At 38.8% G+C, this 27436-nt stretch overlaps 2 protein-coding genes across 4 annotated transcripts; both read left to right on the top strand.

Moving 5' to 3' along the window:
• The first annotated feature begins 839 nt into the window (after positions 1 to 839).
• On the top strand, positions 840 to 5866 carry LOC122662551 (splicing factor U2af small subunit B-like). 3 transcript variants are annotated; one of them, XM_043858211.1, is made up of 3 exons: positions 840 to 1795; positions 3551 to 3606; positions 5804 to 5866. In XM_043858211.1, exon 1 carries the CDS (start codon positions 885 to 887, stop codon positions 1710 to 1712), a length of 828 nt encoding a protein of 275 aa, XP_043714146.1. In that variant the 5' UTR covers positions 840 to 884; the 3' UTR covers positions 1713 to 1795; positions 3551 to 3606; positions 5804 to 5866. The 3 variants fall into 3 exon arrangements, with proteins under 3 accessions (XP_043714146.1, XP_043714145.1, XP_043714144.1); XM_043858210.1 differs by lacking the exon at positions 5804 to 5866 and adding an exon at positions 5479 to 5783 and having other exon boundaries at positions 3551 to 3604; XM_043858209.1 differs by lacking the exon at positions 5804 to 5866 and having other exon boundaries at positions 3551 to 3931.
• A 3783-nt stretch (positions 5867 to 9649) lies between these two features.
• LOC122662016 (pyrophosphate--fructose 6-phosphate 1-phosphotransferase subunit alpha-like) lies at positions 9650 to 27142 on the top strand. Its single transcript, XM_043857555.1, has 19 exons — positions 9650 to 9802; positions 15416 to 15588; positions 16044 to 16156; positions 18408 to 18482; positions 18620 to 18733; positions 18832 to 18899; positions 19169 to 19252; positions 21392 to 21445; positions 21998 to 22078; positions 22173 to 22266; positions 22354 to 22427; positions 22552 to 22662; positions 22768 to 22812; positions 22902 to 22958; positions 25181 to 25285; positions 25367 to 25483; positions 25629 to 25732; positions 26411 to 26576; positions 26856 to 27142. The coding sequence occupies exons 1-19, from the start codon at positions 9713 to 9715 to the stop codon at positions 26982 to 26984; spliced, it is 1854 nt and encodes a 617-aa protein (XP_043713490.1). The 5' UTR covers positions 9650 to 9712; the 3' UTR covers positions 26985 to 27142.
• Positions 27143 to 27436: the final 294 nt, after the last annotated feature.

Here is a 27436-nt window from a genome sequence, read left to right as displayed (position 1 = left end):
ATGGATTCAGGAAGAATCCAACTGTCAGACTCAGGGTAACCAAACAGTCTTATATATGGATTCAGTTGGATTCCACTTGATAGAACCAGAGCAACTAACCAGTTTTTCAACTGGATTCCACCTGACAGATTTTGGGTAACCAAACAGGTTTTTTATCAGGATCCAAATCCACATGAACCAGATTCTTAAGAATCCGATCCAATTTAAGAATCCGTCTCCTAGGACACCTCCAACCAAACACGTCCTAAAGGTTTTCCTAACTTTCGTCCCGAAACCGATCCGACTACGGTTTGATGACCTCGCAGAAACCACGCCCCCTTAAATATCGGACCAGTTCGCCGTAATGCTGTGTGTGCTTCAGTGCTTCCTCCGGCATTTCCATGGCGAAACCCTAGAAGGTTCTTTCTTCTTACTTATCGGGATTCCGAAATCAATCCAATTTGACAGCGAATCTAGGTCAGTTTGTTTTGGATGTTTATTTTTGCTATATTATTACGATCTTAGGGTCACTTCTGCAACTTAGGGTTTTTATTTTTATTTTATTTTTTAAATTATCATCCGGGTCGTCTTCAAGCATGTATGCAGATTCTGCTCTTTAATTTCGATAGATTGATATATAGGTCATAATTTATTTCCTCTATGTTAAAATTATTGTTTCGGCAAAATAGTGGTAGTGTTGCATTTCTTTTCGTTTCCTCTAGAGTAACTTCATTGTCTACCTATTTGCTTTATGCTTCTCCGGGTTTCTGCAAAGAAGATTTTTTTTTTTTAAAATTTTTGGGTTGTAGCAGGTTGAGATCAGTAGAAATCGAGGCAAAGCATTTAGAAGCCCCTTTTCCTAGCTTAGCGGGTTTCTGATATCTTGGGCTCTAAGACTACTGTTCATGGCGGAGCACTTAGCTTCTATCTTCGGCACTGAAAAGGACCGAGTGAATTGTCCCTTTTATTTCAAAATTGGTGCCTGCCGCCACGGCGATAGGTGCTCCCGTCTTCACAACAAGCCCACCATTTCTCCAACTCTCCTTTTATCAAACATGTACCAGCGGCCCGATATGATCACCCCTGGTGTTGATCCCCAAGGACAGCCTATCGACCCTCGGAAGATCCAGGAACACTTTGAGGATTTCTATGAGGACATATTTGAGGAGCTCAACAAATTCGGTGAGATAGAGAGTTTGAACATCTGTGACAACCTGGCAGATCACATGGTTGGCAATGTTTACGTTCAGTTCAAGGAGGAAGATCAAGCCGCTGCAGCTTTGCGGGCACTGCAGGGGCGTTTCTACTCTGGTCGCCCAATCATTGTCGATTTCTCCCCAGTGACTGATTTTCGTGAGGCTACTTGCAGGCAATTTGAGGAGAATAGCTGCAATCGAGGAGGATACTGTAATTTCATGCATGTGAAGCAGATTTCAAGGGACTTGAGGAGGAAACTCTATGGAAGGTATCGTCGATCAAGGGGTAGTCGTAGTCGCAGCAGGAGTTTGAGTCCATACCACCGTAGGGAATCAGATAGGCATGGGGACTACCGTGATCGGGACTACCGGAATGGTCGGCACAGCGGGGACAGGTATGGAAGATTCGACAGTGATGGGGGAAGGCGACGGCATGGGAGTCCGAGGCGAACCAAGAGCCCAGTAAGGGAAGGGAGTGAGGAACGGAGAGCAAGGATCGAACAATGGAACCGGGAGAAGGAAGAGAAGCAGTGGTGATTGGGTTTGATGGTTGTGGCTAGTTCTCTCTACAAAGAAGTCAATATGTCATGGAGCTCTTATTGTCATTGTTCTGCTAATTGGTAATATCATTTGATGCCTAGCAGTCTTTGTTATGCTCCTTGAACCTTGAAGAAGCTGGTCTCTTTTTGGGCGATGAAGAGTAGGTAGCTGTTATCAGGGTCTGGTCGAGTTAGGATTTCACTGCTAGAAATAGTTGGGGGGAGAAGGGGAAATAAACACTTCATTTCTATATTGAGTGTCCTTTTACCATTTTCCTTATAATTATGCTAGATTTGAGACCATTATGTTCATTTTCTGTTTTGCACTTCACATCGTATCATTCATTTATATTATATAATGCATCATTTTTCTCCATTAGTTTTTATTATTGACACATAAAATGGGGTTGTGTAGCCTACCTCATTTAGGTGGGATAGAGCTTTGTTGAGTTGAGTTGAATAGATATATCCGTAAGTATCTCATTAAAATTTCTCTAGGGCACACGGGAAAATGCACTATATAAATTCAGCGAGATCCCCAAGGGAATGACTCTGAAAATTTCTAGAGTTGGGAATAACTTTGCTTTGTTCTTTTGGATTTACACCTTTGGCATATTACCTTTTCTTTGTTTAGTACTTAGCTTCACCATTTCATGTCTCAGTCTAGGTCCTTGTGAGGTTTTCTGTAGAACACTATCAATTATATTAAATGCTAGGAGGATGTCTTGAAAATGGAACTAAAAATAATGTAAGTATGGAAGTTCTCTTTGCTAACACATCACAAATATTAATATTGGGACTTGTCTTGGTCTTTGTCCCTTGCATTGTTTTCTAGAATAATGCTAAAAAATTTACATGCTATGCTTCTTTAGCAATTATGTTATAAATATATAAGAAAAAAAACCCTCCTTCGAAGTGTCAGTAAATAGTTCAGAAGAATAGGGAGGGTGAGGTCTCTGGCTCTCTCCATCCTGCTTGGTGTCCTGTCACTGCTGTGATAAGTATTTCCCTTATTGCTGTTATTTTTTTTCAGGCATTTTACATTTCAACATTCTTAGAATTTGGATGCCTTTGAAGTGCTTGGGGGAACAATAGAAACATGATTTTTGATAGATTTAATCTTCTTAGATTTCTATTTCTTTTGGCTATTTCTACCTTATCTTGGCATTTCTTATATGCTTGCCAGTCCCCACACTTCATGAAGTTTTAAGGGTCTTTTACCAATTTGTATCATTAGGTACTTCCTGGCATTTTGTGTTAATTCCAACTTATTGTTTTCGAGAATGGATTCAGATCCTGAAACCTGATTCTGCTTTAGACAGACCTAATTGTAAAATTGTTGGACTTCCTATTAGCTGTTGCTGATTTACACCATCAGCAATGTCCCAGGGGATATTGTGGGGGTGCTAGTATTCATGTTTAATCCACTTCTTCAGAGGGGGAAATGGATCAATATTATATTTTAATTATGGTAGTGCTCATTAGTGATGAAAGGAGCTGCTGTAGAAATTGGAACATGATTTATGAAGTTGAAACCAGACAGTCTTTGGTGTTTCCTTGAATTTGTCCGAATGGGTTTTCATGCCAGTGATGGTTATTTGATTCTCAGGGTCACTTGTCATTCCTATTGTATTTAGCTATTGTTGTATATATATATTATATAGGGTTGCTCTTCTTTAGTATTCTTACTATCCTCGAAAGGGAGAAATATTCCTTCTCTCTGGTGTAGATTAACCATAGAAGATAACTATATCTGAATACCTGTACAGTGTTTTATATTGGTTATCAATTACACCAATTTATTGATTGAAATAATCCCTATTCCTTGCCACTTAGGTGCTGGTGGAGGATGTTACGTAAAGAATTCCTGGTGCTGCTTTGCTTTCTACTGTGTATGTATCTTCCCATGAATATCATTTGTTGGGTCTTGATAGGTTTTCTGTGATATCATATTCCACAGGGCAGTTGTATTGAAAGGGTTTTTAAAATTTTTTCGTAAATAGTCGAATTTAATTCTTAGTGTGTCAGTGTCACCTAGTCTCGTAGTGTTAGGAAATTTATTATTCACTTTTGTTTCCTTCTACACCTTACTCCGTAGTTTTCAAACTCCCTTGTTGTACTTGTAAACGACCGTCTGACTCCTGAATACCGGTCAGTCATGTGATTTGTGGACTTTATTATTTTAAACTTTGCTAAAACAACTAAAGTTATAATTTTGTTATTCGCACTTCTCAAGTTTACGTCTTTTAACTGTTGTCCATGTTTTTAGACAAGGGAATTACGTAGCTGATTCTCTTGCTTCCTTCGGCAGCCGTCACAGACATTTTGTAAGTTCTGCCTTTGTGTTATCTGGGTATTTCAAAACACTTGCTAAACTTATCTGCTCCACCTTTTTATTTTTTGTTTTACATTTCAGTATCTAGTACTTTATCATCTTAAACTTTGCTAAAACTGGATTGAGAAGTTATGCGTCAGATGCTTTCCCATGTTCAAATCTTGGTTCCCGTTTATCTGTACATTTCAAAATATAGGCTGAACTAGTGTGGCCCTGAAAATTTTTTTCTCCACTTTTTGAATAACTGAATTATACCTTGCTTGGCATTGATGCAGTTAAGTCACCTAAAGGGCTTATTGTATTGGTAATAAGCCTTGGGTTGGGTTATGTAGGTGTTGGGCCTTTGATCCGATGGGTTTCTTTGTAATTGGCCACGTTAATGGGCCTAAAATATGGGTAGATAGTATGAAATCAGGATTTACTTCATCAGTTTAGTTAGAGTCCTGTTTTGAGTCATTTTCTTTCATTAAGGATTGGGTTAGGCCTTTCCTTTTAGTGTTTGAGTCTTCTGTATAAGTTTGTAAGGGGTTACTTCCTTGTACATGAATTTGATTAATTAGATTGAGGGAAAAAAACATAGCTTTGTGAGAGAGTGGTGAGATGCCATTGGTGAGAGACCAAAATATGGTGAAAGACTGGGGGTGAGAGACGCAAGTCTGAGAAAAACTACCCTATCTTCTTCTTCCCTTCTTCGATTTGTTGTGTTTTACTTTATTGTTCTGAAATTTCCAGCAACTCTGAGAACTGATTGCAGTATTAGGAAGGATTTTTTTTGTTTTGTTTTGTTTAGTTTAGTTTTTTTTTGTGGGGGGGGGGGGGATAATCTGATCTTTGAGAAAGCAAATGGGTTCATGCACCTCCTTGGTTAACTGGAATGCCACTGAACTCTGTTGTACTGAATAATGCCCTCGTTGAATGGATTCTGGTATTCAATCTGCCTGGCAGTTTTGAAGCATCTGAAAACCCTGATTCTTCTGCTTTGGGAATACTCATCAAGCTTCGTGTATCTGATTCCCTGAAGTAGTGTGGTCTGTTGGATCAATTTGAGTTAGTTTCTTTGTCCATAGAAGTAAATAGTTGATTGAGACCCACATTTGGTGACATAAAAAAGGTTCATCATGGGGTTTATGATTGACGAGGTTTCCATGTATGAGAAGCCATGAACCCTTGAATATAGCTAGTCTTGATTACTCTCATTATTAACTTAGTAAAGGAATAAATTTTTTTAGGTCTTTCTGTAGTGACACCCAAAATTGCTTTATGACCTCATCCTATTGTACTTAAAGAGTTGATAGGTTTGTTCTATAATGAAGTTTTAATTTATTTGAAGTTGATTCTTGGCAGATTGCTTTAAAAAATTAAGATTGCAAAATTTTAGTGACATTTCATGTATTTTAACTCATCATTGCAACTTGACTGGAGTATGGAGTTGCAAAGTTATGTCTGGCTTAATACCGATGAGTCAAAATGTTGAGCACTGGTTTTAGTGCCTCTCTCTCTGAAGAGATTCCTCTTCTGAGTTAAAGACCTCTTTGCAGTTTCCCTCTGAAATTCTCAGAATTTTGGGTTGTGGATGTTGAAACAAGTTGATGACAGGGTCTTATCATCAGGTTTACATTTGGTTTGGTACAATGCGGACATTTGGTGTGATAGTTGGGATGCATCTTGTACCATTCCCGACTCTGAGTCCTGAATACTGATGGAAGGTAATAGGACCCATTGGTATAATGGTTGAATCAATGTTTTTTTTTCAGCAGAAGCATATTGATTTCCGCCTGAGGATGCTCTCTAGTCAATTTGTACCGTCTGTAATCTATTACTCTTAGCCGACCTCATTATGTTGGGATAAGCTGAGTTGTTGTAATCTATTACTCTTGCATGCGCAATTGAGAAGATATAGCAGTTCAATTGTCCAATTGCATGGACTTTGAACTAAATGATCAGACAGGGTAAGTCATTTACGGTGCTTCATAGATCCTACTTGTGGAGAAGTGTTGCTCATGCTTGGGAGGTGAAGATTGGGTTTGACTGGTAATACAGGGGACTTAGAATCTACCAGATGAAAAATGTTGCTCATGCTAGTGAGGTGAATTTATCTGGTAATACAGGCACCAGAGGTGATTGATAGTGTTCAGTGAGAATATTTTCAGGGTTAGGGCTATTGTTTTCTTGTCGTAGTTACTGTTTACAGCAGCCCTTGTTATTTTGCAGCAAAGTGCAGGATTACCAAAAACTAACCTTTACTTATCCATCATTGACTGCTTGGTGAGGTGATATTATCAGATTTCTAGTTCCAGATTCCAGGAAGAGTATGTACCAATGCATGGTGCTCTGGCAAACCTATTATTCTGTTTGCTGGCAATTGATTGCCGCTGGATGGTTATGAGTAGCCATGGATTGTTTTGTGTTTTGAGAAGCTGTAATTAAATCAACCATTATCTTGTGAATTAAAAGAGATTTGGTTGCAGTGACAATCCTTAATGGCAAGTCACATGAACTTGGACCAACGAGGTAGACCGTTATGAATTTGGTTGGACATTGTTACGGCTTTGTTTGTTATAGATTTTGACTTACATCCATATTGTTTCTGTATAGAGCAGAAGCTGCTGAATCCAACTGTTGAAATGTCGTTCTGAACACAGGAATGGGTGAGGGTCGGCAGGTTGAATCAAGGTATAAACTCACCCGGTTTAACTCTTGGAGACATTTTAGCCGTCAACTGTGTCAAGGTTGATTAATGGTTTTAGGTATCGGTATCGTATTGGGTATTGTTACTGTCAGATCCTGGTACCAATATAGAGCAGCCCGAGCCAAAATGGTACGGAACATTCTGTTACTGTTCATGATACCACTTAATAGGTATTAATATTGTATTGGTATTGGCTGAGATTAATACAGACAGCAGTACTGTTTGCGATTTATGTAAACCCTGACCGATGAGGATCTGGACTTGCTCGAAATCGATAAGTACCAACACCATTGGTTTGTCGAAATTTCGATTCTTCCATGAAGCCTTTAATTTAGAATCTGCCAGGATCTGGTTGAATTTGCCTATCCAATTCATGATCCTGAGTTTTAGAACCTTGGTTGCAAGAAACTTGTAGCAAGTCATACGATGAAAAATAGGAGAGTGTTCACAACCAATGCAAGAACGGAAAGTGATAAATTCAGGCAGAAGTAATTGTGCAGAAAGATGGATGGCAACGATCTTAATGAAAATGAGAAACAAACTTTAGTACTGTTAAGACTTTGTCACACTCTGTGTCCCTCAATCAGTGTGTTTCTTGAAAGATATGTGGATTCCTTCCATTGATTTTATTACTGAAACGTATGTTATAATTCCATTTTAGTTTTTTTATATTTTTGAAGTCGCTCTTGTATAACCCAACCTGGAACATCAGCCAATATTCATCTGTCCATAAAAATTTGTATGAATTTTTTTTTTTGTTTTTATCAGAACAAAACCTTAATTAGAAGAAGTGTTTGCAAGGGTGTTATACCGAATGGATGTCATCTGATAGTAAAATAGAAATAAAAGAAGGGGAGAGAGAATTCCAAACTACAAATTGACCTAAATTGCGATCGAAAGAAGTCAATCGATCTGCAACTGAATTCCCTTGTTTTAGAACATTAATGATTTGAGATATTCTCCAAGGTCAAATAAATCAATATAGATGAAAATGCTGCACTGTTTCAAGGATTTCTTAGTGGGGTTTTTTTTTTTTTTTTTGATGAAAATATATAGATTAATATTAATTAAAGAGATGACAAATTAGTACATTGTTCAAACACATAAGGAACATTCTTATGACCGGCATATTTAACAAAAGATCTGAACCAAGTTAGTAGACTAGAGTGTGTCAATGGTCGAAAAGAGACATCTTTATCTCGATCCAGAATCTGCAAAAAATATGTAATAACTTCTAAAGGCAAAGGAGAATCGGATGGAGTTGGAAGAAGTCTAGGTTGCGCCTTGTTGGAGCACCAAACTTCTTTCAACTAATATTTATCTTTTAATACATCTAAATACTTGTTTGTGCCATTTGATTTGAGTTATCTAATCTGTTAGTGGTGTAATCAATTATTTTCTAATTATCAACAAGATTTTTTATTATATTCTTTTATGTGGAGATTTTATTATTATGTTTTTTTCGATAGTAAACAAAGGGGAAAGTTGTCCTTCTCATACCTAACAAAAGGTCATATTAGTATTTTCCTTTCTCCCATTAAAAAAAAATATATGTATTTTTTGGACATATTTATATGTAGGACAAAATTTTCCCATCAAATTAGAATAGAAAACCACAACAATGAGAGAGTGGGTGACAAATTCGTTTAATAGAATACTTATATTTTATTTGAAGAGAGAGTGTCGATATAAACCCCACGACTCAATCTGTGTGAAGGTAAGGAAAAGAATACTTATTCTTGCATTGTGGAAATATATTCCTTCTAAATATGCTATTAAATCAATCATGTATTGTATGGTCCACGAAGGATGAAGAACCCATCCTCTTTTGGGAAGAAGTACGTTGCCCAGCTGTGTGGCCTTGCACAGCATGGCCCAAGAAAGGGACGTATAGAGGCATTTTGACAAGGAGACTTTTCATTTTATAAGGAGCATGATGGTTATTGTAAGAGTGCTATGACCGGGTGCAAGGATCACGTGATCGGGCAGCGATTTTTTTTTTTTTTTTTTTTTTTAATATTGAAAATCATTTTTGGATCTTGCTCTTCACGTGGTTTCCCTTCCCAAGCTACTTTGTGTTCGTTACTCTTTAATATCTTAAAAATCTGGTAGAGTGGTAGACTGGTCAGTGGTGGAGTGGTGGACGCGATAGAGTGAGTGAGAGTGAGCGATCGTGGTTCCTGATTTGATAAAACCTCAACCAGTTTATTAAAATAGTACAATGCTCCAAGCCGTTGGATTAAGATGTAATTGTATGGTCGTGATGTGTGGGTTACAGTCGAAGATGCGAAGCCGAGCCGAGCCGAGCCGAACAAAAAGGCCAAAACGGCAAAACCCACAGAAAAAATTTGGTGGGTTAGGTGGATCCATGATAGATATGGGTCGGTAAGCCTGTGGGCCGCAGTCCAAATTACGAAAATATTCTTCATCCACTAACAAAAATTGCTGATAACAGTTCAACTTTCATTGACCAGTTTGACGGCAGACTGACGACGTTTCAGTTTCCCAGACAGAATGAAATAGCAGTCAAGAGCGGACGTTGAAACTTTGGTGAAGAAACTCGTAATCGTTTACTTTGCGACGTGTGATCTTATCCTCGACATCATTTTACGAAAATACCTACCTTATGGTTGTTGCTTGTGAAACGTGTCTTGCGCGGGTTGAGCAGATAGTTTGCTCCTAATCTAGTAGGTCCCATAATTTGAGAACGTTTGGTATCCGTCTGCGTGATTGTGACGCTCCGTTAGTCCTTGGATCTATACAAGTTGTTGGGGGTAATTCCGTCATTCTAAAACAAAATTGCCTAAGTCGTAAATTTATCAGCCCTCGTGGTAGTTTAGTAGTTGAACGCTGAACTGGTGGCGCTCAGACTCCGCAGCTTAGGTGGTTCCGCCATTACTATAAAAACTGTCGTTGAACAGAGGAGAGTGGGATACAGAAACAGAGGAAAACAGAGCAAAGAGAACTACCAACTATGGACTCAGATTTCGGCATTCCCAGAGAACTCTCAGATCTGCAAAAAGACCGCACTCTCTACCTACCAGAGATTCCTCCATGTCTTCAGGTCTCTATGATTTCTATCTACTGCAACTAGGTCTTTTTTAGTCGAATCTGTATTTATACTCTACATCTGCATTCGAACTCTCTGTCTGTTTCATTCAGGAAGTTCAAGCTAGTACTCTTGATTTGATTAGAACTTATACTTGGGATGTTACATTTTTTTTTTGAATCAGAGTATTGGATTGCTTGTTTTATTCTTTTACTGCCTTATTTTAACCCTTTCGTGAATCACTTATTACGTTGCTTCTTTCTAGTGATAATTATTTGGCTTTTGTTGTTGTTCGTATGGTTTGTGGTTAGCAATTTTACTTGGGGTGAGTGATACGCGCAAAGGAGAGTAAGATATATCTAGATCAGCGTAATCTTGCATCCTGTGTGGTAGTTCTGAGGTTTTTGCATATTCTTGGTTTTCGCACTAACTCACAATTGTTTCAGTAGGACACTTGCATTTAATCGACAGAATGGTTGATAATATAGCCATTCTGTAAATTGGTAGAATTCTTAAATTGATTTTTCCTACTGGTTTCTAAATGAAAAAAAAGCCTTAATCGTTCAACTTCATTTTCTGTAAATATTTCCTATTATTCGGATCCACTAAGGTCCACTTATGCTTCAACTAAATATATAAGGGAAAAAAACAATGATCGATATTGTTTGTTCCAATTATACAAACATGTTCAATGAGCAACATGTTTATTCCTTAGACAAATTTGCGTATTCTCAGATTGAACATGACCTCTGTCATAGCATTACTCATACACCTGCATTACCGAGCTTGTCTACTTTTCCCTCTCCTGTGCTTGCTAATTTATTCTACTATCTCCAATGAGCTCTTCTCTACAGTATACTTCCTGTGTTTGGTTACCAGTATGTATGGAACAGTGCTGACTACTATAGAGGATGCTACATTTCTCTCGGTTGGTTTTAGACTATACTTAGACACTTCAAACTATTAGCAGTACCCATATCTGACACTTCATGTAAGCCATATGAATGCGGGAAATGAAATCTTTGCCGCAACCAAGTCGTATCCTTTGCTGTTCGGGTATCATAGTTCTGGATTTGTCCAATCTGAGCCTCGTGAAGTTGGCCTCTCCATCATATTTAATTGTCTGAAAAATTCCATTCTTTATCCTCAAAGAAGGATACAACGATGTGCACATTGCTCTATATTTTCAAATTTAAGTAGTAACTCCTATAAATAAAATTCTAAATCAATGGTCTTATGTTGGCAATGTGATGTAGCCTAGGTGAAATAAATCTCACTTAGGACCAGGTTCTGTCTTAGGGCTGGCCGAATGGACAGATTAGGGTTACTAGGGCAGAAGTTAGGGTTAGGAATGGGAGATTGAGTTAGGGTTTATTGGATAATGGTCTGCAGGTTTTTAGGAGTCTATTAGTATAGGATCTAACTAGGTTTAAATAAGAAATAGAAATTCAGAATATTAGGGTTAGGGTTTTGGGTTTTAGGACTAAAGAGGATAAAGGGATCTAGGGTTTCTAGAGGGAATCAGGCCAAGAGCTTCTGGCCGAGTGTCACAGAGGTAGGGAATAGGGTTCGGCTGAAGTATGGGATGATTTGGATGGCTGGTTAGGTCTAGGCAGGTTTAGGGTTGTTGGGGTGTAATGGAGAAGAGAGGAAATTAGGGTTTAGTTGTTGAGATGAAGGCTGCAGGTTAGGTCGAGTGGAAGGTCTGCTGTGAGGGATCTGTGGTTAGAAGTTTAATGAAAACTGATGGTCAGATCTGTAGTTACGAAGGAATCCTAGTTAAAATAGGAGTTGCAGATTTAATGGGGTTGAGGGTTATGGAAATTGATAGAGGATGTAGGGCTGGGTTAGGGAATAAGAAGGAACTAATTAATTGCAGAATTCTGTAACAGCTTACTTGTAATAGAAGAACTTCAATGGCAGCAACTCGAAGAGCTTGATTGAAGAAGAAGAAGAACCTCCCGATCTGCGAGATGCAAGGAGTCGCTGGATTTCTCCAACCTTAGCCCTTGATATAACTCACAAGGGGTCTTGATATGACACACAAGACAGAGAAGCAGAGCAGTCATGGCGGCAGAAGAAGAAGAAACAAAATTTCAAACATAATAGGTGGGGTGCCTCCCACGATTCTACTATTTATAATAATAAAGGGGGCCAAAAGGCCTTACAAATAATCAATCTAAAGCAATCCTAATCAGATTAGGAGTTGGGATTCCTAATCTGAATCCCAATTATAAAACATAGAATAGACTTATACTCTAAATAGGAGTATAAGTGTAAACAACTAAAACAAATAAAATAAAATACTAATCCCTCTAAAATCGTGGAGGGGAACTAAGAAGATAAACCATGAAAAAGACTGTTTTAACCCTAGGCTAAAAGAACAAACAAATAAAAAGGCTCCAACAAAAATCAAAGAACAGCCAAATTAATCATGGTTTCGGCTTCTGCATCAACTCTCCCCGACTTAGAAACATTCATCTCCGATGAATGGATGAAATCCATGCAACGCTCTGGCAACTTGGGGCTGAGCTTGTTGACTTCATGAATGGGAGTCCACGTACCATGCTTGTGTGAAGAAACTCGTCCATGAACCTTGTGATGAGGAGGAGGAAGTAACATGTGGGCAGCAGCTTCAACACTTCCCTGGCAGAATTCTGTTGAAGTTATAACAGTGGGAATATGGTTTTCAAGTCGTGGGGCCTTCTCTTCGAAGAACCAAGGGGGCATCACAAAATCAATGTGTTCAACCTCCATAGGGTCTTCAATATTTATAACCTTCTCATTCAGTCCCACCTCTTCAAGAACAACAACTTGTTTGATACTGTCTCCCTGTGAAATGTTCCCAATTACTTTGTCACAATCAACCGCATCATCCATGAGAACTGGAGCAATTGTATGGACACCTTGAGCACCACCATCTAGATCTTCAAGGTGACAGTCTAAGTCTTCATCACTATCAGGGGGTAGTGCATATATGCCATGCTCATCGTGCTCTTCAGAAGTTTCCTCTGCCTTGGCAGTCACATTAACAGGTCTATGCTTTTGTGGGCAATCTTTGGCATAGTGCCCAAGTTCATTGCAATGGAAACACTTGTGGGGTTCATTGCTGTCCATGGGAGCTTTACCTTTATAATCAGCACGTGGAGGACGGGAAGAACTACCAGCGGAGTAGCTTGATTGAGTAGGACCAGCAGTAGAATTTCCAGTTCGATTGTGACTAGTGGTAGTAGGCTTGAATGCTGAAAAAGTTTTGACAGTACCCTCAGTGGAAGAATCAAATCCTCTATTCCCAACCAATAATTCTTCAGCCTTCAATGCCTTCTCAAAACAATCCTTGACGTCCAGAACATCCACAACGCCAATAGCTCTGAGGATGTCAGATCTCAATCCCAACCGGAATCGGGACAACATTTGAGTAGCACTTTCTATTGTGTCAGTGCGAGATGAGAGAGAGTCAAACTTTTGCATGTACTCGGATACAGTCATGTTCCCTTGACGAAGGGAGTTGAATTGATCTTGCATCTGAGCGGTGTACTGTCTTGGTAAGTACTTCTCTTTCAAATCATACTTCATATCCTCCCAGTTGGTAGGTGCTTTACCTTCACGTTCCATGTCCCGCTCGCCTTGCGCCACCATTCTCGAGCGAAACCAATTAGTTTAGTGCGTGCGTCTCATCTTTCGGTCTTGAGCAAATCATACCAGATCAAAGTAGTCATCTAGGGCAGCAAGCCGTCATAGAATTTTTGTGGATCACCATGCCCATCATACTCTTTCAATTCTAGCTTGACCTTCTGTGTATCGAACCGCCGGTTAGTAGCTTCATCTTCAGTGAAGTAGGACCTCAAATATTCCTCAAAGTTAGGTCTTCGAGGTGCTTGATAGTTCTGTCCCTGTCTTCTCTGTAGTCATCTCTGTCATACCTACGTCGATCCCTGTAGTCTCGGTCATGTCTAGACCGATCTCTGTGGTCCCTGTGACGTCGGGATGACCTCTATGATATTCATCCCTTCCCAGAGTTCCATGTACTTCAGAATGAACTTGGAATCTGTCTTCCTCTACATATAGAGGGTTGCTTACAAGAGGCACAACTTGCCTTTGTTCTATTGTTGTCATTCGATCACCAAGAGCTTGCTGGTCTGTGGAAATCTTCTGCAGCATAGTCATGATTGCAGCAAGGGAATCGGGTGGGGGTGGTTGTGTGGGGTCCACAGCAGGGTTGCCATGTTCTTCCATGGCTCTGATACCAATTTGATGTAGCCTAGGTGAAATAAATCTCACTTAGGACCAGGTTCTGTCTTAGGGCTGACCGAATGGACAGATTAGGGTTACTAGGGAAGAAGTTAGGGTTAGGAATGGGAGATTGAGTTAGGGTTTATTGGATAATGGTCTGCAGGTTTTTAGGAGTCTATTAGTATAGGATCTAACTAGGTTTAAATAAGAAATAGAAATTTAGAATATCAGGGTTAGGGTTTTGGGTTTTAGGACTAAAGAGGATAAAGGGATCTAGGGTTTCTAGAGGGAATCAGGCCAAGAGCTTCTGGCCGAGTGTCACAGAGGTAGGGAATAGGGTTCGGCTGAAGTATGGGATGATTTGGATGGCTGGTTAGGTCTAGGCAGGTTTAGGGTTGTTGGGGTGTAATGGAGAAGAGAGGAAATTAGGGTTTAGTTGTTGAGATGAAGGCTGCAGGTTAGGTCGAGTGGAAGGTCTGCTGTGAGGGATCTGTGGTTAGAAGTTTAATGAAAACTGATGGTCAGATCTGTAGTTACGAAGGAATCCTAGTTAAAATAGGAGTTGCAGATTTAATGGGGTTGAGGGTTATGGAAATTGATAGGGGATGTAGGGCTGGGTTAGGGAATAAGAAGGAACTAATTATTTGCAGAATTCTGTAACAGCTTACTTGTAATAGAAGAACTTCAATGGCAGCAACTCGGAGAGCTTGATTGAAGAAGAAGAAGAACCTCCCGATCTGCGAGATGCAAGGAGTCGCTGGATTTCTCCAACCCTAGCCCTTGATATAACTCACAAGGGGTCTTGATATGACACACAAGACAGAGAAGCAGCAGCAGTCATGGCGGCAGCAGCAAGAAGAAACAAAATTTCAAACATAATAGGTGGGGGAGCCTCCCACGATTCTACTATTTATAATAATAAAGGGGGGCCAAAAGGCCTTACAAATAATCAATCTAAAGCAATCCTAATCAGATTAGGAGTTGGGATTCTGAATCTGAATCCTAATTATAAAACATAGAATAGACTTATACTCTAAATAGGAGTATAAGTGTAAACAACTAAAACAAATAAAATAAAATACTAATCCCTCTAAAATCGTGGAGGGGAAGTAAGAAGATAAACCATGAAAAGGACTGTTTTAACCCTAGGCTAAAAGAACAAACAAATAAAAAGGCTCCAACAAAAAATCAAAGAACAGCCAAATTAATCATGGTTTCGGCTTCTGCATCACAATGTGGTTGACAAATGCGTGTCCTTTATGACTAATATACCTGACAGACTTTGCAATAACTTTATTGCCTTGATTGGTTTGGTTGTATTTTGTTTTATTGTGTTTATGTTTCTTTTTAAAGTAAATAAGATCATTGAGTTTGCTTTACATATTTTCATGATAGGGTACTACCGTTAGGGTAGAATTTGGCGGTGCAACTACTGCTGCAGATCCCTCTGGTTCCCACACCATTAGCCGGTCTTTTCCACACACATATGGTCAGCCTCTGGCTCATTTTTTAAGGGCAAATGCACAAGTCCCTGATGCTCAAATAATAACAGAGCATCCTCCATTCAGGTATGTGTTTGGTAATTACTGTCATTATGGAAAATTTGGAATTAATTGTCCAGTTACTGAGAAAGGATAAGTCCACATTCAATTGTTGTTGGCTTTGATTTTATTCTTACACCCATTGACCCTTTTTTACCCTTTTATTTAAGCAGTTATTTCTTGTGGGTTCAGTTAAGTTAAAATTTAGACTCCAAAATATTCTAGAGATTAGTGAATGAGTCATCTGAACAGAGATGGAAATACACTGGTCCTGGTTGCTGATGTGGCAGGATGTCCACCTTTTCATTTCTCTCCCTCACTCTCTGCCTCTTTTTCTTAGTGCTACGAGAATTTCTACAAGTATTAAACGTACATTTGATATTGTAAAGCATTGAAATGGGTAGTAATTGGTGAAATCCTGTCTGTGCTGTATTATCATGGTTGGCAATTAGTATGGAACTAATACATTTGGCTTTTTACAGGGTAGGAATAGTCTTCTGTGGGAGACAATCTCCTGGAGGGCACAATGTCATATGGGGCCTTCATAGTGCACTTAAAATTCACAACCCTAATAGCATTTTGCTTGGATTTCTTGGTAGGTGAAAGTTATCTTTATCAGAGTTTGGCTTCTGTCTTTTGGTGTGTCATTGTTCTGCCCACTCCTTGTGCATGGTATTAAAAGGTTTTGAAATGTTTTATTATAGTTTAGGACATTCCAATGTGAAATATTGATGCAGGGCATCCACCAGCCCAATACCAAGTTTCAGTCCAAGCTCAAGACCAGTCCAGACCTGGACTGAATTCAAGACTGGCCTTTACAGCCCAAACCGTGGACTTCTTGAGGCAGTCAAGTCTGGCCCCAAAAGACTAGAATTTTGTTCTTGTGTCCTTTTAAATTCCTAGGCAGCATTAAGTGTGTGTAGTTAGTTGGTTTTTAGTTAAGTGTCTTTTCATATTCCTAGGCCAATTTTTTATTTTCCTTGTTTGTAGTTCCAAAGTCTTGGAACAAGTCTCTAGTTTTTCTTGGGATTAGTTTCAATGTTTTGGGGATTGTTTCAATGTATTGTGGTTAGTTTCTAGGGGCTGGAATTCCACTCAGCTTTGGAATTCCAACAGTCCATTAATGTTAAGTGCATGTATCCAAGAGGTAGTTTCACCTCTTCCTTCCCTACAAATACCAAAATTGTGGAGGCTGTTAAGCATTCCAGAATTTTCATAAAAACTAAGATTTCCTCTCTTGAGAGAATGCTTGTGAGTTTATCAAGTGTGCTCGGGTGAGACGCCTAAAGCGGGGGACTCCTATGGTTGGACAACTAGTGGGACTCTAGTTTGTCAATTTATCTTATTATTATCAACAATTGGACATCATCTTCCATCACCATCTTCAATCAACATCACCAACTATATTCATCCCCTTACTTCATACCAACTCTCTTCCCCTTCCTTGTTTGCAGCCCTTCATTTTCTAAAACTCCCCAACCGTGGCCTTTCCCTATAGCTCTGATACCAATTTGGTGCAGACCTATATGGCTGCTGCCAAGATCGAAATTTAGTTTAATGGAGGGTAGGGAAAGGCCATGGTTGGGGAGTTTTAGGAGATGAAGGGCTGCAAATGAAACAAGGAAGGGGAAGGAAGGGGAAGAGAGTTGGTATGAAGTAAGGGGATGAATATACTTGCTGACCTGCTTGAAGATTTCGGTTGTTGGTGATGTTGATTGAAGATGGTGATGGAAGATGATGTCCAATTGTTGATAAAAACAAACTAGAGTCCCACTAGTTGTCCAGCCATAGGAGTCCCACATAGGCCCGCTGTAGGCATCTCACCCAAGCACACTTGATAAACTCACAAGCATTCTCTCAAGAGAGGAAACCTTTGTTTTTCTGAAAAATTTGGAATGCTGAACAGCTTCCACGATTTTAGTATTTTTAAGGGAGGAAGAGGTGAAACTACCTCTTGGATACATGCACTTAACATTAATGGACTGTTGGAATTCCAAAGTTGAGTGGAATTCCAGCACCTAGAAACTAACCACAATACATTGAAACAATCCCCAAAACATTGAAACTAACCCCAAGAAAAACTAGAGACTTTTTCCAAGACTTTGGAACTGCAAACAAGGAAAATAGTAAATCGGCCTAGGAATATGAAAAGACACTTGACTAAAAAACAACTAACTACAAACACTAATGCTAACTAGGAATTTAAAAAGACACGAGAACAAAATTCTAGTCTTTTGGGGCCAGACTTAACTGCCCCAAGAAGTCCACGGTTTGAGCTGTAAGGGCCTAGCTTGAATTCAGTCCAGGTCTGGACTGGTCTTGAGCTGGTGGATGCCCTGCATCAAATATCCTCTAGTCAATTGTTATGGAGTTTTCATGTTCTCTAATTTATTATTGCCAGCTAGGTTTTGTGCTTTGCCACCATGTCATGTTTTGAATCCATGGAATTAGTTCACAATATCAATGACGGTATCGGTTGCCGCCGATATTGTTATCTGGCTGTGTTGGCCCGATTTCAAATCAAAACACCATTTTTTTCAGTAAAAAACATATCTGTATTGTATGAGCCGATTCGTATGGGTCAAGTATCGGTCAAATACGAATTGGCCGATATGGCCAAGATCCAATACCTATTCCTAAAATCGTGTTTGAATCTCTTGTTCTCTTCTTAGTTATTTCTATTTGTTGCTCAAGTATAATAGCATTATTATTCTAAATTATACAATTGCGAAACTGCAGCATATGTTTTGATCTCCTGCAATTTGTGGACAGAAATAATCCATTTTCTTTAGGAGAATAATGAACTTTTTTGGTAACCCCCATCCATTTCCATTGTTTCTTGACAGGAGGCACTGAAGGTTTATTTGCACAGAAAACACTGGAAATCACTGATGATGTTCTTTCAACATACAAAAATCAAGGTTGTTGATTCTTAAAGTAACATCTTGTTACATCTATTTTCCATTTGACATGAAATCTTTATTAACTTTCTTTTGTTTATGGGGTTGGCGATAAATCTAATGTATAGGAAGATAATTTTCTTTATGCGCTTTTTAAGGTGGTTATGATTTGTTGGGTCGGACAAAGGATCAGATAAGAACAACTGAGCAAGTTACTGCTACCTTGAACACATGCAAAGCATTGAAATTAGATGGCCTTGTAATTATTGGAGGTAGATCCATCGGTTATCCAACAGTGTAGGACATTGTAGTAAGCACCAGTAGATAGAAACTTAGAGTTCATTGTGCTTACATATTGCAACGTTTACAGGTGTAACGTCAAACACGGATGCTGCTCAGCTTGCTGAAATATTTGCAGAAGCCAAATGCCCAACAAAGGTACTCATTGGACTTTTTGAAGATGAAAACTATCCACCTTCTTGGCTTAGTTTTAGGATTGCATATTAAAAGGCCTTCTTATACCTCTATAGGTTTCAATGTGACAAGATTATGGATTTAGTTTTGACACTTAAACAGCGATGTTTACTTTGGTTAAACTCAATTTAGTATATATGTTAGGTTTGTTAATCATTAATTTTCTGTATATTTTAAGGTTCCCCCTTTCCATACCACCATATCTAGGTTATTGCAATTTCTGGGTCTTGCAGGTGGTTGGAGTTCCGGTTACTTTGAATGGAGATCTTAGAAATCAATTCGTTGAAACTAATGTTGGCTTTGATACAATATGCAAGGTATTATATCATATGTTCTTGTCACTTGTCATGTTGAGAAATGACTTTATTGCTTATTGTGAGAAAGCTAATGTTGATTATATTGATTACACATAATTAAAATCTGTGTGAATGTATAGCTTTAATTAGTTACTTGTTTTTTCTTTATATGTCCCTGCTTCTTATCCCCAAAGCCTTGGCAATCTTGACCATGGTAAAAAATCCAGATGATTGCAACAAGAACATTTTTGGTTTATATAAGGTTGGGGATAAAAATAACCTTGGAGGTTGATGAGTTAGAACCATGACTTTGGCCTGATCCACAGAAGAGAAAAGCTGTTTGTGTTCTAAATTCCTACAGTGTAAATGTGTATTGGATCCTGGAAAGCGGCAGCCATTAAGTTCAAACCCTGGGATAAAAATATGAGTCTTAGTATTTTGACTGTTATTTTATATCCTACGAGGAAAGCGAGGTCCTTCAGATCTAGGGGGAACTTTCCCTCATCTTGGAGGGAGAGATCAGCATACTCCCTTGCAGATGATCTAGCTAGAGGAGTAGTGAATAGGGAATCTTTAAATCTTGGTAGTAATCTGATTGAGTAGCTCTCCGTTGAGGTGCTGGGCTTTGGCCTTGTTATTGTAGCATTAATCCTGTACTCCTTTTCATTTGATTTTGCAATGAAGTTTAACTATCCATGTTTTTTTCTCTATCTTGTCAGAAGGGTTGATCCAGATACAAACTCCACGAATCCATCAGTCCTATCATCTCTTTTAGTTTTCCCCCCAATATTTGATCCTGTGATCCTATTCTAAGAAAATAGGGACCCCATCCTTTTTGAGTGATTTGGTTAATTTGGCTCCTATTTATTGCTGGACTGCCCCCTAATCACCCCCCAAAAAAATCTAGAGCCTTCAACAAATGAAGTCCTTAAGATGGAAATCATAAATTTTTGTTTTGTGCAGTTTCTACTTGGCCCCCCGGTATTCAACTTTTTCTTTTTTTTTCTTCCTGAGTCCGTGTTCTTACCAAAGTCTAAGTTGGTATCGGGAGGGTGATTTTAAGAGACATCATATCATATCAAAGAGACCCAAGATACGCATGGAAAATGCTTAGGATACACGTAAAATGCAGTTTGAAGGATAAAACGCCTTATTATGCAATATACAAAGATATATCATGTATAGAAAACAAAACAAATACTATGAATCAAGTACATTCAATTGATTATGTATAAAGGACGAGCTTTCTTACATTTTCTAATACCATAGAAACTACACATCTACATTCATTTGCAGTATTTTTTACACACACACACACATATATATATATATTAATTACCCATAAATAGACACAAATTAACAAACAGAAAATTCACAAAATATACTACAATCAAAGAGAATCATGTATTTCATCCTCTACAGATAATTTCAGACAAATTAACACCCATTTGCATCACTAAAGCCTTCTGTTTGTGGGTTTAGAGGAGGCATATTGAGTGTATCGAACATGTATTGTCGGGTCGTATAGACCTGTGTCGGTCAATACAGGTAAAAGACAATACTTTATATATATGTATGTATCGTATTTGGTCAGTATTGTATCGGTGCCTCGTGATATGTATCGACCAATCTGGACCGATATGATACAATACTTGATTCCTTGGTTCACTCGGCCGATACTCCGTTTTGTTAACATATCCTAGTCTGTAGACTGAAGTTTTCTTGTTAAATAATGGAAATTACAACATTTCAATGCATTCTATTCTCTCCTAGATTATCTTTTACATATTGAATCCAATGGCTTATTGTAGACCCCTTGAACTATTTGTACGCCTTGTATGGTCCTTAAAGAATGGCCTTTTACATCTTGAAGCCTGTGCTCAGTTGTACCTTATTTATTTGTTAAGTGATGTGGGGTAGCATTGGTAGTTCCAAGTGTCTGAAAGAAAGCCTGTGCTCAGTTGTACCTTATTTATTTGTTAAGTGATGTGGGGTAGCATTGGTAGTTCCAAGTGTCTAAAAGATGGAATCCAAAGTGAAAATGAAATGAAATACCGGTAGGGGACTGCAATTTATCCCTCCTTTTCTTATTTTTCCCCCTTCCCCCCCCCCCCCACCTTTCTATAGTTAGTAAAATTTGTTTACTTTTCACTACTTCAGGTCAATTCCCAGCTCATCAGCAATGTCTGCACTGATGCTCTATCTGCTGAGAAGGTAGTTTACGAAATTTATTTAATTGAAATCTTTCCTTCTTTTGCAATCAATTTCATTTTCTCTCCTTTTGTTGCTTTTATTTATGGAAATAATAGAACGTTTAGATAAAGCAATGTTGGTTGAGAAAGAGTGGTTACTTAACAAGTCATAAAGATAATCTGTGAATACCATGGTTAGTGCTTTCTTGGTTGCAAACAATGATATTGCATCTGTCTAGGAAAGCTAGAGGTGGTACTCAGCGGCTGTTGGTTCATGCCTGTCTTGGGTTCTGCCTTGTGAATGCATGGAATCCATTTTTTATTTCCTGTCCTGCTTTTTAACTCCCCCCCCCCCCCCTCGCACTTTTGGCCCAGAAGCTTTAGAAAATTGCATTGTCAAATTGTCAGCCAACTGCAGGTCTGGGAAAATTTGTGAAATTTCCTTAGTTGCCTGGTTTATATTGGAAGCTCCTTTCTATTTTGTCGTGAACTATTTAAGTTGTTATTTTCTATTGTCACTAATGTGAAATTTCTGTTATTGTTTTGTCACTAATATGATCCTTTATTCTTCCAGTATTATTATTTCATCCGACTTATGGGTCGGAAGGCATCACATGTTGCTCTTGAGTGTACTCTCCAGTCACATCCTAATATGGTCAGGTTTCCCCATCTGACAGCAACTTCTTTTAATACCGGTATTATCTGAATGAGTTATGAATAACACTTGATTTGCTGGCACTTTTTTCCAGGTTATCCTTGGTGAAGAGGTGGCTGCATCAAAGCTCACTCTTTTTGACCTGACAAAACAAATCTGCGATGCAGTTCAAGCTAGGGCTGAACAAGGTTTGCGATTGATGGGTTAAATTTCATCTTGCTAATAAAATCGACCATTATTTTTATTATAAATGATAACTTTCTTTATTGGAACAGAGAAGAATCATGGAGTAATCCTTCTGCCTGAGGGGCTTATAGAAAGTATTCCTGAAGTTTATGCTCTGTTACAGGTAGTCTATGACTGAAACAATCCACACTTTTTGCCTCAGATTTAACTGAATATTCTTATTTTTAGTCACTGTTTTAGCTGATCTAGGTGCTGATAACTTTGTCCTCTGTTGTGGTAACCACCAGGAAATTCATGGTTTGCATAGGGAAGGTGTTTCTATAGATAACATTTCTTCACAACTTTCACCTTGGGCATCTGCCTTGTTTGAATTCTTGCCACCCTTTATTAAGAAACAGGTCTCAGTTCTCCCTGCATGTTTTAATGATTGAGGAGCTCTTCTGTGCTTTATCAAAATCCTACTTAGTAATTTGATGCTCATCTGTATAAATTTTTTGGTGCAGCTGCTTCTCCATCCTGAATCAGATGACTCAGCACAATTATCCCAGGTATGGGAACTTGAGATCCTGATGTTACTATGAGAAGCGAATCATGGTACTTCTTCATGACTTCCGTACCTTCTTTTTTTTCTTCTTAGATTGAGACAGAGAAGCTTCTAGCACATTTGGTGGAGGCAGAAATGAACAAGCGTTTGGTAGGTTTTAAGCAACAGAATGTTTTTCTTTTTGTTTTCTGTTTCTGATTGAAAGAATAGATGTAAAGCCGCCATATCAGAGGCATGAGATTGGCACAAAAATTAAAATCCCATCATCTCTTTTTATTCTCATACAATGAGTTTGTCTTCCTCTTCCTCCTGAGTATTGCATGCATTCGGTTGAATCATTTAATTGTGTGGGTGATTTTCTTTCTGCTTGATGCTTCTACTACCTAATGCATGTTTGCATATTAGATCCCCAGTTTCCATTTCAAAGAACAATGAACACTTAAATAAAGGGTAAAGTACACGTACCCCCCTATAATGCATCCAATATTCCTCGTACCCCCCTAAACGGCTCAATATTCCACGTACCACCCTTCAATATTCCACGTACAACCCCTGCTTTACACCCCAAATGCCAGATAGGTCCAATCCGTTAAATACCATCGTTAGATGCCAAAATTTTGATCATTTTACCCTTTGCTCCATTTTCTTCCCATTTTCTTAAATCTGAAAAGACTTAATTACCCTTACTTATTTGTTGCCCTAAACTAATTGAAAATGACCATTTTACCCTTTGTTTTATTTTTATAAATGAAAAGACCTAATTGCCCTCATTTTTTGTATTACCCTAACCTAATTTGAAAAGACTATTTTACCCCTAAATACTTGTTCCTAAAAACCCCAAAATGCCCTCATCTTCCCCAAATCATCTTCTTCTTTTACATACCCACCACCACCACCGCCACCGCCACCACCACCACCACCACTGCCACCCAACTCGACAATCAACAATCGACAATCGATAATCGATAATCGCTGCCGCCTACACCGCCGCTGCCGTTGTGGACTGAAGGGAACCCTTGGAACCCTGCAAGCTTGCTTCTCCTCGATCCGACACTTGCAACAACCTATCACTGAGACGAAGAACACCTTTGCTGAGAAGATGAATGGAGACCCACGTTCGATTGCAGAAATTTCAAGTAACAGTGATTGAGGATTATTACAGACTTATTAATACTTAAAATAAAAAGGGGTGAAGAACATGAGAGAAGGGAGAAGATGGGACGATGGAGTTCTGGTTATGGGATTGGGGTAATCAAAGAGAAAATAAAAAAGGTTTCCGGTGTTGGATTTGGGTTTGGTTGAGTGGTAAGAGAAAAGAGACGGGTGGGGTTTGATATGGAATAAAAACTAAAAAATAGGAATTGAAGATAAAGAAGTGGGTTCGGTGGAGATTAGAAGAGGGATTTCATCTCTCGGAGATGGGTTTTTAGATGGAGAAGGGAGAATAGGGTATTGGAGATTGGGGTTTAAAGATGGGAAAACAAAAAACAAATGGATTTGGTAGGTCTCAGAAATGCGATGGAGATGGTAAGAAAAGAAATCAAAATAAAAGGAGAAGTGGAGAAGAAGAAGACGATGTCGGACGAGAGTCTTCTACCCCGGCTCAGGGAAGCTTCGAGCTTTCTCGTCTCAGTGCTCCTTTTTTCTTTTACTCCCTCACTCTGCCGCTCTCTGTTTCTCTCATTTATCTTAGAACCCAAAGCCAATGGTGGGTGGCAGTGGTGGTGGTGGCGGTAGCGGTGGTGGTGGGTATGTAAAAGAAGATGATGATTTGGGGAAGATGAGGACATTTTGGGGTAAAATAGTCTTTTCAAATTAGGTTAAGGTAATACATAAATGAGGGCAATTAGGTCTTTTCATTTATAAAAATAAAACAAAGGGTAAAATGGTCATTTTCAATTAGTTTAGGGCAACAAATAAGTGAGGGTAATTAAGTCTTTTCAGATTTAAGAAAATGGAGCAAAAGGTAAAATGGTCAAAAATTTGGCATCTAACGGTGGTATTTAACGGATTGGACCGATTTGGCATTTGGGGTTTAAAGCAGGGGTGGTACGTGGAATATTGAAGGGTGGTACATGGAATATTGAGCCGCTTAGGGGGGTATGAGGAATATTGGGTGCATTATAGGGGGGTACGTGTACTTTACCCTTAAATAAAAGGATAGGCTGCAAATATTTTATAGTAACGGACATAAAAAAAATTTTCCAGAAGTACATGCAACGAACCCTGTCCCATTGGTACATCACTTTTACTTGTAAAGCGCCTGAAAGCATAAAGATAGAACCCTAAAACTGACTACATCATTGTTGTTTATTGTTGAGTTCTGAAATTCAAATGTTCTGGCAAACTGACTCTTTGGGTGACCTGAACAGAAAGAAGGCACGTATAAAGGGAAGAAATTCAATGCAATCTGCCACTTCTTTGGTTATCAGGCTCGGGGATCTTTACCGTCAAAATTTGACTGTGACTATGCCTATGTAAGGATGATTGGTGTTCCCTTTTTATTTTGCTTGTTAATTCTTTTGACCTGTTCTGTAATCTTGTTTCATTTCATGCAGGTTCTTGGGCATATATGCTATCACATTCTTGCAGCTGGTTTGAATGGTTACATGGCAACTGTAACCAACCTGAAGAATCCTGTGAACAAGTGGCGATGTGGTGCTGCTCCAATTACGGTTGGATCTCCTCTCATATTTTTGAAATGGGTCTTGGTGGTTCTACATTTGTTCCTGCTTGTATAGCTCAATTTTTTAGGTAATCTTTCTTGATATTTTCAGAGTTGATGAAAATAATTTCTTCGACTATGTTTTCTTAATTTAGGCAATGATGACTGTAAAGCAATGGGCACGAGGTCCAGGGGCCGCATCAGTTGGAAAACCTGCTGTTAATCCTGCTTCTGTTGATATGAAAGGCAAAGCATATGAGTATGTTTCGGTTGCCATGATTTACTGGCTGTTTCTTGGTGAAAATCAGATCTATATAAAGATAAGAAAGCATCTAAGATGTGGAAAAAAAATTTTAAAAAAAATATGTTCTTTTAATCGAAATGTAGGGTCTTCTCTTGTGTGATGTCAACCATGTTTGCACCATCTGAGGAGTGTGCGGCATTACCTAGTAATCATATCATACTGTGCTTGCCTAAATCCTATGTGATGATTTGACACGGAAAAATATGAACTGCTTGTAGTTTACAGTTAAACTGTGGAGCAGTAAAGTGGATGCTAGGTAGCTCATGGTAGTAATGTATGGTGGTGCCACCATCCTGTTTTGGCTTTTAAGTTAGCTTCCTGCCTGCCTATCAGCGCTGGATACAAAGGGGGATAAAGTTTCAGGATCAGTCAGACTAGCAATGCCACTAATGTATCTGTCATTGATGATCAGTTCAATAGACTGCTAGATAATGCTAAAAATTGGTGAAGAACAAAATATTGTTTCTTAAATAATCTCCTGAAGTTACCATGTCTTTTTGCTTGATGCCCTTTCGGTTTTGTTATTTTATTCCTGGAAAATGTTGATGATGTTTCCTTTCCGCAGCCAATTAGCTTTAAATATTTCTTGACTATTGTTGGATTGATGGTGGATGTGGGTACTATTGGTTACAGGTTGCTGAGACAAAATGCAACAAAATTTTTGATTGATGATATCTACAGAAACCCAGGGCCACTTCAATTTGATGGTCCGGGTTCTGATGCCAAGACTGTCACCCTGTGTGTTGAAGACCAAGACTACATGGGCCGGATGAAAAAACTGCAAGATTATCTTGACAAGGTGCTCTGCTACTTCCATCTTGTCGCTTGAACGTTATCTGAAAGACTAAGCTTTATCTTTGATGAACTGTCAACACGTGTTCCACATTAATTTCCACTTCACCATTGCAAGATAATGCAACTGTATAATCACATTTAGCTTATTGTCTCACTTCACGTTCTATGCACATTCGATTTGTTTTCTGATTTCTAGATTCAATTAGGCACTAATTCTATTCTGCTTGCCTCTACAATATAATTATTACATTTTCATCTCATATGATCTCATCTCCTTTCTCAGGTGAGAAACATTGTAAAACCTGGATGTCCACAGGATGTCCTAAAAGCAGCTTTAAGTGCCATGGCTTCAGTGACAGAGGTTCTTTCTATAATGTCAGCACCTTCATTCAACAGCCAGACACTCATCTAGCAAAATCAATGCTTGCTCCCCATGGTATTGAAAGCCAAAATACTGTTTGTGCCTCATTCCTTTTCGTTTACATTCACAATTTTCTTCTGATTTTGTTTTGTTCTCTTAGGAAATTAGGATCTTTTGACATGAATAAAACCTTATATTCTCTTTGGAAGGGAAATTCATAAAATAGATGAGATTTTGTACCCACTTTAACACATTTTAGCTCGACGAATAGTGAAGCTGAATATTTTTGGGGTGGGGGGGGGGAGGGGAGGGGTGAAACCTTGATTCGGACAATGTGGGAATTTAGTGCAAGGGAAATAGATTCCTGGGTAATGCCTCCTCAACTGGCATGATTGCACTCTATTCCTGATATTATGTACATGAGCCAAGCCCACCACACCATCTAATGGATTTGACTTCAGCCTCTTTTACGAATCCAAGTGTCATATGGAACTACTACTACG

Source organism: Telopea speciosissima, chromosome 5 (genome assembly GCF_018873765.1).
Source record: "Telopea speciosissima isolate NSW1024214 ecotype Mountain lineage chromosome 5, Tspe_v1, whole genome shotgun sequence".
Lineage (NCBI taxonomy): Eukaryota > Viridiplantae > Streptophyta > Magnoliopsida > Proteales > Proteaceae > Telopea > Telopea speciosissima.
Note: the sequence above shows the minus strand (reverse complement) of the source record. Positions and strands in the feature narration are given on the sequence as shown.